We start from the raw sequence: 14915 nt of genomic DNA, 5'->3' as shown, positions 1-14915 counted from the left end.
GGAGGGGAGGGGTTGGTCCCATGCTGAGGAGGGGACAGGCGTGGTTGGACAGCCCACGTCTAGCCAGCAGCTGTTGTGCTTTTTAACTGAATAATGATAGGTTTTTCCCCCTGAATTTTCAGAAAATTTTAGAAATCACCACCCCTGCCTGTTTCAATAGTTCTTTTTAATTGAGTGTATTCAGTCTGTTTTTGTTTCATGTTTTCAATATGACTTGGTTATTTATTGGTATGAAATTTTTTGCTAGTGAAATTGTTCCCAGTGGGTTTGTAGCTGAGACCCTCCTGGTGTGTCTGAGAAAGCACCCTCATGAGATCAGGAGCCCCTCCCACAAGGTGTGAGGTGTGAGGACCAGTGTGTTAGGGCTGCACGCAGACGCCTCCGTCGCCTTCGGAGCGTTTGTCCTGGATTGTCACGTGGAACAGTCATGAGATTTTAGATATTCTTTCCCATAACTGAAAAGCTGACAGGCCAGTAAGTACCTGGTTTTCATGTAAATGAAAACAATGTTTAGATTTATAAGTTTTTTAAAAAAAATTTAATGCTGTAGTAAATGAACCTGTGAGTGGCCACTAACCTCATCATTTATTTTTCTGAGATATTACATGTTTATTGAATTGTATTCTTGTAAAAAAAAAAATTCCTGACTAGAAAGGGCAGTCAGTGGAGAGGAGTTCAGATAGTCAGCAACAGGAAGACGTCAAAACTTGTGTGAGACTCATAAATGCCAGCCCCACATGGAAAAGACAATGGCAGGGCTTCCAAGTGCAACAGCCTTTCATTTCACTGTGTGTCTCTGGGCCTGCTGGCCTCCCTGATGATAGCGTTAGGTACTGGTGTGAGGAGTGTCGAAGCCTCCAGGGAGCAAAGTGGCTTCACCAGGCGTAACCCATGGTTAACGGGAACTAGGGTAAACGTTGACTATTTAGGTGGTTTATACCTATCAGGGCAAAACGTTTTAATTAAAAAAAACTAAAATTTAAAAATATTTGTTATTTTAAATCAAATATATTACATTCAACTTGAAGAATTGTCGTTATTCTCCGTGGAACATGTATTGTCTTTCAGTGACAAAACTTACGTGTTGGGGCCAGGAAGGTTATTAAAACAGCCCTTTGTTTCAGCGAGGCTGTGACTTACAGGTAGTAGGTGGCTGCTGTGCCTGCAGCTCAGTCAGACCAGGGTGGTCTGCAGTGGAAGACTCTGGATCCTAGAGTGGGCGTTATTTGATTTTATTAAGGAGCGTTTCATAGCAAATCCTGGAGGTAAACTTTCAAGGTCATGCATTTGTCCCTTTTAAGTGCCAGCCTTGATTTTACCTCTAGTTATACCCCCCGTGAAAGAGCATCTTACAATTCAGGAAGGTTAGACCCATCTAAGGAAAGGCCTAATCCCATGGGGCTCAGCTGCCTCTTGGCTGAGTGAGGATGCTACAAGGGACAGGTTTTTTTTAAACAAAGTGTCACAATGGGGAGGAGAGTAAAGCAGAGTCTCATGTGGCCGATCCCCAGATGCAGCAGTTATCTAGAGGTGACCAGACGTATTCTGTGCTTCCCCTGGCCACCCTCATCCTGCTCCTGGAGATTATTTTAAAGAAAACCCCAGTCATCATTTATTTTATCCATAAATACTTCCATATCTATTTCTAAAAGATACATTTAAACATAACCACAGCAACATTATAACAATAAAAAATAACTACGAGAAATTCTTCAGTATCATCAGATATCCAGTTAACGATCACATGGTCGTTTGGAAAGACAGAATTGTATGTTCAAGGTTACTCGTGAATCTTTGGAGAACCTGGAAAGTGCTGTTAACATGAAGTGACCGTATTTGGTGTGCTGACAACAGTCTGTGTCCTATTTCTTAAATTATTGTCATATTTAGTTTTTATAGATATCATCAACGAGGGACAGGCAGTGTGACCTGGGGCTGGGGAAGGAGCTTTCAGATTCTAACCCCGACTCCCCCAGTGGCTGGCTGTGTGACTTTGGGCACATTGGCATCTTTGGTCTTCAGTTTCCTTTTTGATAAAATGGAGCTAATTAAACCCCTTTGAGGGGTTGCTATAAGCATTAGCTTGGATGACATACATGTATACATGGGTGTCCGTGGTAGATGCTCAGTAGATTGTAACAGTTGCATGGCTGTAGCCTGATGATGGTAATAGAGGAACTAGCGCTTCCTGAGTATGGCCATGTGCCTCCATCGTGCTGAGGGACTGACTATCGTTTCATGAATGTTCTAACACCCTCTGTTCATGAGAACCTGCTGCCCTCATCCTGGCTGATGGAGACTGCAGTTGGAGAGCACAAAGGCCCACTAATAAGTGGGTTTGCCTTCCAGCCTGGCTGGCCCCAGAGCCCACCTCTTAACAGCCAATACATGCACTTCAGTGGAATTTGCGGTTGCCCTGTATTTGCTTCAAAAAGCTCCTAAATGCTTCACTATGGCCATGTAGACATTTCATTTCCATTGGATATTTAGGTGTTGAATTCCACTTTTTTTTTTTCAGGAAATACTGCAGAAATACAGTCGCCTGTATGATCTGTCCCGGTCAGAAAAAGGGAAGCTTCACGATCAAGCCGTGGCCATGTGTTTGGATGGTCAGCCTCTCGTGATGATTCAGCAGCTGCTCGCTGTGGCCGTGGGCCCTCTTGACCTCTCGCCCAAGGACGTAGTCCGGAGTGCAGTAACGAAAATCATCTCTGCGTTGAGGTAAGCTATACAGTAGCCAGTGAGGAAACCCTGAGGGGACGTTCTGCCAACCGCAGTGCTTGTTTCATGGCTGTTGCGAAGATGAGATACCATCTTGCACATAGAAGCTTTTCATGAACATGACGTACTGTATAGAAGTGAGAGATAGATTATTATTAGATTCCTCAAAGTCCTATGTCTTGAGAAAGGAGAACCATGAAAATGTTTCAGTATTGGTATTGTGTGTAATATGTCAAGAAAGTTGCTAACTTCCGGTTAGACGCCCCCACCCTCCCAGCTATTCCAGAAATGAGGGAGAGGCCCAATGGCCTGTGAAGCAACCAAGTGTCCGGCTGTCCTGCGACCTCAAGGAGGATTTTCAGATCTTGCCTTTTCTAATTTCCCTTCGCACGGCAATGGGGAAATGGTTCCCAGAGGTGCTTATGAGGTATATAGGGCCAGATGAATCACGTATGAAGCAGTTAGGCTTCTGTTATGTGTCTTAGGACAATACTTACCTGCAATGAATGTCAGAAAGCAAACCAAAAAACCCTGCCCACAGTGGAGAAATTCTAGCTTTATATTGATATGCTGGTGCCTTTGTAGAAATGCATCCAGGAGGATCAGAACAGAGGGGGAAGTTACGCTAAGAAAATAATGAGGCATCAAGTGCTTTCTGTGAATAATGCAATTAGGCTAAAAGATTTAGTTGCATGTAATTCATTCCCTTTTTAAGCATTCTTTGTAATTCTGTATCGCTCTTGAGGAACTTTTTGATTAAATGCATGTCAGTTTGCAGCAGCTGAATTAAATCAAATGAGCCTTTATCAGTTTAATTAGCCCAGCTTCATGCAGTTTTCACCGGAATGCTCTGAGGTATCTGGTAATTTTATATATAGAGGGAGAGATAAAAGGTAACATTTTTTAGGAGTAATAAAGCTTTGCTCTGTGACTGACACTGGCTTGCTGGTGGTGGCTACAGACCCGCTTCCCCTTTCAAGTGAAGAGCGGTGCTTGTTTCCCACATGTTGTGCCTTTTGGTTCAGTTACCTTTTACTGTTTCTTAAATCAAGATTTTACAGGAAGTCCACAAAAACCAACATTTTGAAATACTCGTGCTGATGAATTTATTTTCTAAAAATTGCACATTTTCATTGTTAAAATAAAATGATGTGATGTTTTTACATTTATAAAATTGTGACATAAACTGTACTCCCTCCTCCACTATACCCAGATCTACTACCAAAGATGTGATTTGGCTCTGATCTAGTAAAGGTTGTACTTGGCACACTGTAGGCAGTCCCTGGGTGTGAATTAAATCTCTGCAGTGGAAGGAATGGGAACATCGGGAGTTCAACTACCTCTTTTTCAAAGGAAAGAGGCTCCTATTGACAGTACCTGTAGCCTTTACCTTTGAGAAAGTTAGTAAAATTCAGTAGGCATAGGATAACAAAGGCACGAAAGTAACTGAACCCAGGCATTGACTTAAATCATGTAACTTAAATTATTCATAAAACTCATCCAAAACCTCCTTTCCTCTGTTGTATTTTCAAAATTCACTGGAGTTTCAGATTCAGGTTTGCACATTTGAAGAATGGGCGTCACAATAGCACCTGTCCCCTGGGCCTCTGGGATCATGGAGCGGCAGAATGTATGTAAAACCTCATAGGCCTGATATCTGTTAAGCACCATGAGCACAGGAGTCTTTTAGTAAATAGGCCTGCAGAATTTGGATGATTGTTACATATTTAATGTTGAAAATAGCTCATGTATTTAATGCCCACTGAAGGTCGTTTGAATGACAGAACACAAGTGGGTTTCTTTATTCTCTGGTCAGGCAAACACGAATATATTAGACTGCGAGTCCCTTCCAAGAAGAGGATGTTTTATTTTCATGTCCTTGCATGCGGTACTGGGCTTGGTACATTTGTATGCTGCACGTTCCACGGACGGCCATGGGCTGGCGGTGCTGTGCCACCCTCCCCTGGGCGACCTGAGTGTGAGCGCCAAGCTTACGTTGGAGGCTCGAGCCAACCTCTTCTCACTCAGTTCTTTTTCTCTTCTCAGCGGAGGCAGCGACCTTGGTGGGCCCCGGGATCCACTCCAGGTTCTGGAAGGTGTTGTTGCAGCCGTCCATGCCAGCGTGGACAAGGGGTAAGACTGGAACGAGTTTGCGACCTCATTTAGGCCTTCCTCTGCCCCAGCATTACTTCTCGTGAGCATGTGTATGAAGCCCCCAAAACTAAGCAACGTTGCTAGGCATTTCTGGAGAAAGAGCCGAGCACCTTCTGCATATCTAGCTTGCTTTTGCAGGTACACACATGGTATCCCCAGCTGCATGCTGACCCCACTGGCTCCAGCTCACCTGCTCTCCTGAGCCTTGTTGCTGAGAGAGCCTGCTCCCTTCTCACCTTCCTCCCGGGGAGGCCAGGGTGGGGATGCTCTGAGCTTAGAGGAGGAGGGATTTACAGCCACCACAGGTTAGCTGTATTGACTACATATGGTAATTCCTAGAGCATATATGTTATATTGTTTTTTAAAGCTTTATAAGTGCTAGACCTGTCTTGTCTGAGGACTAAGCATGTCCAGGCTGTGTAAGTCTGGAAGGTGTGTCTCTCCAAGGCCATTTTTAGGAAGACTTTTTATTCACATGCAGTGGCAGTAATAGGAGTAGTGACAACAATGAATTAATAAATACTTCCCAGAGTTTGCAAAGATCTTGCCTATGTCTGATATCCATGCCAACCCTGTAAGGCCTTGGCCCAGTTTTCTTTTTTTAATGGGAAATATGATTTAATAATAATGAAGTGTTTGAGAAAACTCCCCATAGTTCCAGTCGGTAATATAATTGATTTTATTTGCATATTAACTTCCATGCTGCTATTGTTCAGGTCCAGATACATTTTTATATTGTTTTGATCAGAATTTAGAAACACGTATATTTTATTTAGTTGCTATCGTGATATTTTTATCCTTTTGGATTTGTGATTATTATTTTTGATGGCTGCACATGCCGTTGCCATGTTCCGATGAGGACAGGAAGCTCAGGGAGAGAAATGGACTTTTCCCAGAGTCAGAGAGCTGAGGCCAGAACCAGGATTCCAGTCTGGCTCCGAATCACAGCGGAGCACCCGGTTGCGTCAGGAGTGTGTTTCCATGCATCGTTTTGTGCTCAAGGTTTGGGAGAAGGAACATAGGATCAGCCATGTAGATGAGTGTGGAAAACACTCGAGCAAGGCCCCTGCTGGCCCCCGCCTGTGCCCTTGCAGCTTCTCTAGACCCCTTCATTGGGGCCTGTGGGGGGTACAGAAGCCGCAGCAATGGCTGGTTCAGCCTTTCATCCTAATGAGACATTTATTTATTTTCTATGTGTTTACTGTGTGCCATGCTCCGGGGTAAGTCACGAGGAGTTAAACCTCATCGTCTTCCGGGGCAGCCAGTGTGCCCAGAGCCTGTTACTCTACTGCAGAGTGGCGAGCACTGTGCAGAAAGGAGGCAGGGGGAGTGTTCACTCTGCTGGGGGAGTCGGGGCGGGATGTCCCAGGGGTGACACTAGGCCTGGTCTAGGAAATCATCAGTCTGTTAGGAGGAGGAGGTGGGTAGTTGTGCTCCAGGCTGAGAAAGGTGCCCAGGCAGCTGCAGAGTCAGCAGAGGGCACAGCAGGTGGAGGTGCTACGTGGGAACCGCCTCAAGGAGGCACCCAGGCCGCCTGTCCCACTATAGCCTGTGGGTCAGGGCTCCTGGCAGCTCCCCCGCTGGGCGGTCAGCAGTGAGTGGCTCTCGGGTCCTGCTGCCCTGGCTCCGGGCCTCACCCCATGAAAGGGTCTTCCCAGGTGCTGAGTTAAGCCCCTTCCACTGGGGCTCCTCAGTCTTGTCCACTGGGGACATCACACAAAGATGAGAAGGTGGAGTTTTCCTTAATGATTTTCCGGCCAAATATACAGGCTAGTTTAAGCTCTGGTTTCCAAAGAGGAAGCCCTCAGGGAAAGGAGACACAGACCAAGGTCCAACTTTTCACGTCACAGAACAATTACCAATGCTTTTCAACAAAAACTGGAGATTTTTTTTTTTCTTTTCTTAAAAAAGAGACAGGAAGAAAAACAAAGGCATAACTTCTAATCCTCAGAGGCACACTATTATACAGATATCATTGTATCCATTTTACAGATTGGGAAACGAAGCTTAGGCAGGTATGCAATGTGTCCAGGGTCACCCAGGGGAGGACATGCTGTGAGTTTCTCCCACCGTAGCCCATCTCCTGACATCACAGAGCCCCAGCAGCAGACAGGAGGGTCACAGTGCATGGGAGCTGCCTGAAGATCTTCGTGGAAATTAAATTTACTGAGGTGACATTGGTTAATAAGATTATATAGGGTTCAAGTGTACATTTTTGATCCACGATCTGTGTATTGCCTTGTGTGCCCGCCACCAAGTCAGACCTGCTGTCGCCGTATATTTGACCCCCTTCCCTCCGGCAGTCACCATACTGTTGTCTGCGTTTGAGTTTCTGTTAGTTTGTTTTTCGTGTTTGTTCATTTGTTGCTTTTGGTTTTATGTCCCACATATGGGTGAAATCATATGGTTCTCGACTTTTTGTGACTTACTTCACTTCTAACCGGCTCCCAAGTACTAGCCAGTCCGTGGGCTGATGGACTGAGCTCTGAGCGGCAAGGCCTTGCGGCGGCACTTCCCTCAGCGCCCGCCTCTCCCGCAAGCTTCTCCCTGTCTCGGCCGTTTGTTTGTTTGTTTGTTTGTTTTTTACTTTCTATCTTTAAAAGCACGTCCTAACTGAAATGACCCACAAGCGTGAACCAGTATATTAGTGATTCTCAAAAGGATGTACAGAGCCCAGTCAATTCAGAAAACGGATAATGAACAAGGGATTCCACTGTGCACTCTTCAAACAGGAAAAACGATTTCCTTCAAAACTGAAGGGGATGTTAGCTAAATTTATTGTGATAATTTGCGATACATACATATACCAAGTCATTATGTTGTGCACCTTAAACTAATGCAGTGTTATATGTCAATTATATATTGATAAAAGTGGGAAAAATAATATGCAACTTGAAATATCAGCTTTCCATAGTTATTGTCAATAGTAATAGTTTATATAAAATTACTGGAATGATGCCTGATGCTATTCTCATCATTAATTGAAATAAGCATACCACTTACTAAACTTTGCATAAGAAATAGAGTAGCTAAGGACATACTGATTAATGATTATTTTCATCAGTTTTATGTAACTCAGGTTAATATGATACTATTTAAAAATTATATTTATTTTACATAGTTTTTTAGTAGCCAATGTGGTTGGCTATATGCATTTGAAACTTAACTTTTTGCTCTCAAGGGAAAAAAATAAAGTCACCCCACAAACATGTGCATATCTTTAAAAACACGTCCTAACTGAAATGACCCACAAGCATGGTCACCATGTTTGGTTACTGGAGTAAAGAAAGAATTGGGCTTGTCTCTTTCTGTCTAACCCTTGGTTTTGCCCTGCAGGGAGGAGCTGGTGTCCCCTGAGGACCTGCTGGAGTGGCTGCGGCCTTTCTGTGCTGATGACACGGGGCCCGTGAGGCCCCGAGTCCGTGCGCTGCAGATTCTGGGACAGTCGTTCCACCTGACCGAGGAGGACAGCAAGCTCCTTATGTTCTTTAGAACGGAAGCCATCCTCAGAGCCACGTGGCCCCAGAGGCAGGTGAGGGAGCATCTGGCTGGCTATTGAATGTTTTCCCCGTTAATGTCATGATCACCTTAAGCTGCCTTCAGGTAAACAGCAGCCAGCGTGGTAACTGACTTCCCATGTTCTCGTCAGCCTAGCTGCTTGGTAGTTAAATTGTGTGAGAGTCTGCCTTTATTTCCTGTGTCTGAATATGGCTCTGCAGAGTAGACGGCTCCTTACACACGCGAGCATCGTGTTTCTCCGAGACGTGGCCAGGCTTCCCCAGCATCAGGTAGTTCGGGCGGCTCACCGGTCCCTGGAGAGGGGCTGATCTGAGCACAGGCGCAGTGCGCAGCTGCTGATCCGTTTCTTCCCTGCTCTGCCCAGGTCCCCACGGGCCCCAGCCGCTCTCCTGGACCTAGACGGGAGCAATGTAGCAATGACCTGAGTTTCCAAAAGTATTTGGGAGCAGAAATAAAACTACCCTACTGCCTTCATTACACTATTTATCTATAATATTGAAAAATAAGTTAAATCAGTGTCTCTTCCTCTGCCTCTTTTAAAATTAAGAATTCTGTGTCAGTCTGCTGTTGCCGATTTCAATCTCTTCTGAAGGGCAAGCGAATTTGGTGGAGACCCTGTGCTATAATTAGTAAATAACTGCCTGCCACGTGGAGAAAGAACCAGAAAAACCATGGCTTCAGAATGGAAACAACAGCAAGTTCTGGAGAGTTACAAAGCTATGCCCATGGTCGAAAATCGAGCTCATCTCCATTATTGTTGTGTTTTTTTTAAACTGTGTCACCTTTCACCAGAGCAGGGGAAAGGTCAGGGCGCTAGTGGACGAATCGCATGCATGTGTCTCTATCTCCCTCCACCGCTGTTTTATAATTTTGGAGAAGATTCTTATCCGTAAGCCTGGCCGCCTGGTGTGTAGAGTGGGACCTTGAACTAAAGGAGCTAGGGGAGAGTTTGCTCCCCTCCTCCGTCATTTCTTCCACACATCCAAGTGTCATCTTCATCTCCGCACTCCAGACACCTGAAAGACCCCCAAATGTTGGCTGCCCAGGCTCCCACTTTTTCCTTTCTTCCTGTCCCCTTCTCCATCCTCAGGGGAAATACTGGATGAAGATGGATTCTTAGAGTAAAGATAGGAGTAGATAATTGATATCACAGTGTTCAATGACCAGAAAAGGAGGTGCCGCTACCTTGGCCGTGGCTGGGAATCCTCAGCAGGAGACTTTGCGTGCATCATAGAGGGACTTAATATTTCATTATCCTCGAGGTGCCCAGAGTAGTGGCCCCACAAGTGAGTGTGTTGCTGGGAAACCAGCCAGGTCCTGCAAAATTAAACACCCAGTCTGTGGGGCCTTATTCTCAGAGAGACAGCAATTTCTAGTTTTCTAATGATTAGTTAACAGAATTAAAAATTAAGAGGCCCTCATTTTCAGCAGCTGGAGAGGCCTTCATTCCTAGTCCAGAAATGTGCCCAGCTTGGGGAGGCGGGGGGAGGGGAGACGGGGAACCGATAGTGGAGGGGTGGGATGGGTGTAGTGTGCTAATCCCCTGGGCACTTCCATTAAGAAGAAGAGTTTCCGGCATTACTGTTCTTTTTCAGCCTTGCTCTGAGGTCCTAGTCTATGTAAGACAAGAAAGAGAAAGAGGGGCTATGACATTTAAAAATTCTTGTTATTTGAAGATTATCTAATTCTAATTTTTAGAAAACCCAAGAAAAATATTGAAAATGACTAGAATTAATAAATAGAATTTATCATAAGGGCTAAAATAAATTATAAGTGAATACATATAATAATATATGTGAAAATAACTCATGAGTTGCTGGTACAGGGTCTTAGTAAATGTGATTGTGTAAGTACTATAATTTTGACATTTGTATTTTGAAAATGGGGAGCGATGCTCTGAGAAGTCAGTAATAATTGAAACAATTAGTGCGCATTAAGAGAAAATGTTTCCTGACAAAGACATACTCTTAAAAAGTCTGTGTATACATGAGAAATGCGTTATACAAGGAAACTTATTACCAAACATTTTTAAAGTGGAAACTATTATTTGCACACTAATATAAAAACAAACATGTGAAGGTTTAATTTATAGTTTCTTCCCTCTTTTCTTCTCCTGTGACAGTTAATGTCCTTACAGTTTTCAGGCCGTTACACTTTCTGAAAAGAAAGACACTGAAATGATACTGAAACATGAATCACTTTCTCCTACTCTCCCTTTTTGTGTCTGTAGCAGATACCCCGTTATACTCCGCCTGTCGTGTGAAGGAGAAACTTACTCTCCTTAATTACCCTGCAGCTAATTACAGACACTGGCATATCGGCACTGCCAGGAGCACTGGAGACATAGCAGTCGATAGTTTTTAAGTATTTGTTACACACACAGTGTTTTCTACAAGTAAACTCTGTGGAGACTTAGACTGTAGCTCAGACAAGAGCAGCGTTTCCCAGCCCTGTCCCGGCTGTGGACCCAGGGGGACCTCAGACCTCAGGCTTCAGGGATTTGGGGCTCGTTTCTCAGATGCGGGAGATGAGGCTTGGAGAGGGGCTTCATTGGAAGCGCAGGGCTGAACGAGGGAGGCGCCCACGGGCGCGCACCCCTGGGCCTTCCAGCCACTTCCTTCCTCGTGGCGTCTTCTTTCTAAACCTACATCTATTTCTAATGAAAAAAGAACAGCCAGAAACCTAGGGCAACTCCGAATATTGGCATCCTTCTGTGCTGAAGTATTTTCTGAACGATAACTTAGTCCATTCGCTCGTTTGTCCACTCAGTAGTTCCTTCACTCTGTAAGTACTTGCTATGTGTTACTCTATCAAGATTATTTTAAGTAGTGGGGCTAACTGGTGAACAAATAACAGTCTCTGTTTTTAAGGAGCTCCCGTTCTAATGGAGGAAGAAAGGCAGTGAACAAATAAATACCTAACATGTCACACACTTGTAAATGCCAAGAGGGGGTGGGAGGCCGGTAAGGTGGGGAGCGCTGCTTCAGGTGGCGCAGTCCGGCACTGTGTTCTCTGATGAGGTAGTGTTGCAGAAATTTGAAGGGAATGAGGGGATGAGCCTTACAGATATCTGGGGAAAGGGTGCGGAGCAGAGGGAGCAGATCCAATCCCTGGGGCAGGTGTGTGATGAATGCGGAGCATCTAGGGGCCCCGAGGCTGGAGGCGGTGGCAGGTGGTGAGGTCTGGTAACAGCAGATGGATTGCTTGAGTTTGAGAGTTTTTAAAAAACATTTCTTTATAAATAAGTAAGAAACTTGCAAAAGTCCCAGCTAGACCACCAATTCAAATAATTCAAATTATTCAGCGTACTGGGTCCTCTCGATTCAGAACATCCTGACCTGGTTGTAATTGGATTCTGAACCTGCCCCCTGTTGGCCATGTTACTGGGACAGATAAGCCTGTTTTCTCATGTGTACAGCGAGGTGAACATACCTGTGCTGTTCTCCACACAGAACTCCTGCGAGGGTCCACTGACTTGCTGGACTATAAAACTATTTCAAAGCCGACCAGATGCTTTGCCTTGTTATTCCATGGGGATGGCGTGAGGCTTTGGGGCAGGTCTTGAAGGGTTTAGCTGGCTGCTGTGTGAGCAGGACTCCCATAGCACCACCAGCTTCTGTGAAAAGGCAGAATTCGTGGTACAGCTTTTTCAGGGCCAGAGTGACCATTCAATTAGATGTTTTGGAAACATGCATTAATATATGACATTGCCCAGTTACAGACAACCTGTGTTAAGAGAGGCTGGGAACAAGACAACCAGCACTGGCCTCCTTTTACCTTGAAAACTGCCGTTATCTTGAACTAGCAAACATTTTCGTCCACAGAGCTGTTGGGAAGTGATTTGTTTTAGGACGTCCGCAGTGTGAAAAAAAAGTCACCCAGTTCTTTAGTGAGGGAAACATGAGCGTTCTTTATCTGCTGAGACTTCTCTTACGTTAGGAATGAAGATGGGAATGAAGGGTGTTTTACTTTATTTTGGTTTATAGCAAAAATATCCCGTGACAAATGCACTTTAGTAAAATCTTTAATTTCAAATTGGAAAAATTTTCTGGACAACATGAACACTTAGCAGAAATAATGCTAAAATGAAAACTAGAAATGCACGTAGGATAATTTAAAGTGAAAACAGGCTAATTTTGAGTATGGTGAACTCTTTTTTCATGTTACACAATTCAGTATTTTAACATAACATATATTGGATGCCTATAAGCCAGTTCTTTGGAAGTCTACTTGTTTGAATTTATTTTGGTCAAGAATGTTAAGACCCATCCTGTGATTTTCTCTAAGCAGTTTTTAAGTAAAAGGTTTGAAACGGGGAAGGTGCAGAGCTCTTGAAGGCTTTTTTTGGGGAAGGGGGTGTTCTTGGTTCTTTCCTCAACATCTTGTATAAATGTTCAAACGAGCACTTGGTCAGAATCATGGAATTTGAATTTGTCTGTAAACCAGTCCATCAGCCTTTGCCACCAGTTTCACGTGTGTGCTTCGACTTCCAGGTGGCCGTGACCGACGTTGAAAGCGAAGAGAACCGCTACGCGCTCTTCTCGGAGCTCCTGGAGTCCAGCCACCAGGAGGCTGAGTTTCAGCACTTGGTTTTGCTCTTGCAAGCGTGGCCACCCATGAGTCATGAGCATGTGTAAGTAGTCACAGAAATTAGACTCCACTGGTTGCTTTAGATTTAAAAATTCTACCTTCAAAAGAGCCAATGAAAGAAATAGGTAAAATTCGCCTTGCCCCTAAACCCACATATTTTGCTCAGAAATATCAGATGATGCTTGACAATCACACCTGATTTATGGCATCAGCAAAATAATTCTGTTCAAGTTTTGTTTTTTTTAAACCAGGAAATCTTTTGACACTCTTTTAACGTGGCCCATGATGCTAACTTGAGAACCCATATGGAATAAGTTGATAATTCCCGTTTATTGAGATCACACAGTGTATGTGCAGTTCACATATATAATCTGCTCACACAGCAGCCCCACACAGGAAGGTGATGGTATCTCATTTTTAGATGAGGAAATTGAAGCTCAGAAGTGATGTAACTTCAGGCATCGCATGGCTAATGTGCGGGGAAGAAGAGCTGTAACCAGCCACTGGCTTCCTTCTCAGCCTTCGTGGTCCCCAGCACTTCCTGTTGAGCTTGCAGCTGCCACTCATGGCTGCATGGAGTGGCCATCCCACCCGTGCCAGCAGCCCCGGGTTCCTGTGGACAACATGCACATATGCTGCGTGTCATGAACTGCTGCTCCATGTTGGCAAAAAACAGAGCACATGGGCTTGTTCCAGATTCCTGCCTCTACTAGGACTCACCGTGTGCTTCCCACGCTCACGGGTACTCACGCACACTAGGCCCTGCACATCTGCACACCACAGAAATCAAGCAGGAGGTCTTCCTGAGAAATCACTCTGCACAGTTAGGACCAAGCAGCTAAAAAACACCTGGAAAAGGCTCTTTACCTTAACCCCAGGATAGGACTGTTAGGAATTTCTGAAGAGTGGTTTTTTTTTTTTTTTTTCCAGTTACGGTTTACATTCAATATTATTTTGTATTAGTTTCAGGTGTTCAGCATAGTGGTTAGACAATCATGTAATTTACACAGTGGTCTCCCCGTTATTTCCAGTACCCACCTGGCCCCGTACATAGTTGTTACAGAATTATTGACTATATTCCCTGTCCTGTAATCACATCCCTGTGGAAAACAGCCTTTCCCAGATCTCTGTCATTTGCGAGAGAGATGACGTGCTGATGTGGAGCTTTAAGACTAGGTTCTTGGCTTCGCTACGGTATAGGTTCTCCCACCCTGAAACCTCAGGCCGTCTTCCCTGTGACCTTGTGTTAGAACAGCGTTTCCACGCGGTTCCCAGCTGTCTCGGAGGAGCTGCCTTAGGACCCTGGGGTGCTTGTTAGAAACTGGGGCCCATACCTGGTTTGCTGAGTCCCAGCCTCGCTACTGGGGCCAGGACTCAGTTTCTGAGCAGGTCCTAGGTGGTGGTGGTGATGTGAAGCTGGCGTGGGACCCACTAGTCAGACTGTCACCCACTCTTCACTGTTTCAGAAAATCATTACTGAGTGTAGATTTCTTCATGCCCTCGAAACGGGTCTCAGGCAAGAGAATCTACTCAGTTCAGAGTGTGACACCTTTGGTAGGTGAGACGTGGTGTCGCAGGTCCTCTTGCTTCAGAGCAGTGACCATTTCAGATCCCTCGCTCACCCTCAGATGCAAAGTCAGCTGCACTTGAACACTTAATGTATTTGTAGACAAAAGATCTTAATTTTTAAAGGTGTCTTTTCTGTAGTGGCATATGAAACAACATTTGTAAATTGCTGACCTGTGTTCCACACCCTCCATTACACGGTCATTATCAGAACAAAGCATTGCCCACCTGCTCACCGCTCCTCCCAGCCAGGTGTCCCCAGCACAGGCAGGGTCTGCTCTTCCTCTCGGGCTCACGTTGCTGTTTTACCACAGGAGAGCACATGATGATGGGATGCTTTAAACACAGGTTCCCAAAGTACTTTC

At 44.8% G+C, this 14915-nt stretch overlaps 1 protein-coding gene across 1 annotated transcript in view; it reads left to right on the top strand.

Moving 5' to 3' along the window:
- Positions 1-14915, top strand: part of NBAS (NBAS subunit of NRZ tethering complex) — a 160553-nt gene that overhangs the window by 134239 nt on the left and 11399 nt on the right. Inside the window, exons 46-49 of the mRNA XM_087823358.1 lie at positions 2519-2721; positions 4768-4854; positions 8212-8407; positions 12888-13027. Of these exons, the coding sequence (XP_087679484.1) occupies positions 2519-2721; positions 4768-4854; positions 8212-8407; positions 12888-13027 (626 nt within the window). The remainder of the gene's footprint in view (positions 1-2518; positions 2722-4767; positions 4855-8211; positions 8408-12887; positions 13028-14915) is intronic.

Source organism: Miniopterus natalensis, chromosome 13 (genome assembly GCF_054644295.1).
Source record: "Miniopterus natalensis isolate mMinNat1 chromosome 13, mMinNat1.hap1, whole genome shotgun sequence".
NCBI classification, from domain to species: Eukaryota; Metazoa; Chordata; class Mammalia; order Chiroptera; family Miniopteridae; genus Miniopterus; species Miniopterus natalensis.
This window is presented reverse-complemented; position numbering and strand designations above follow the sequence as displayed.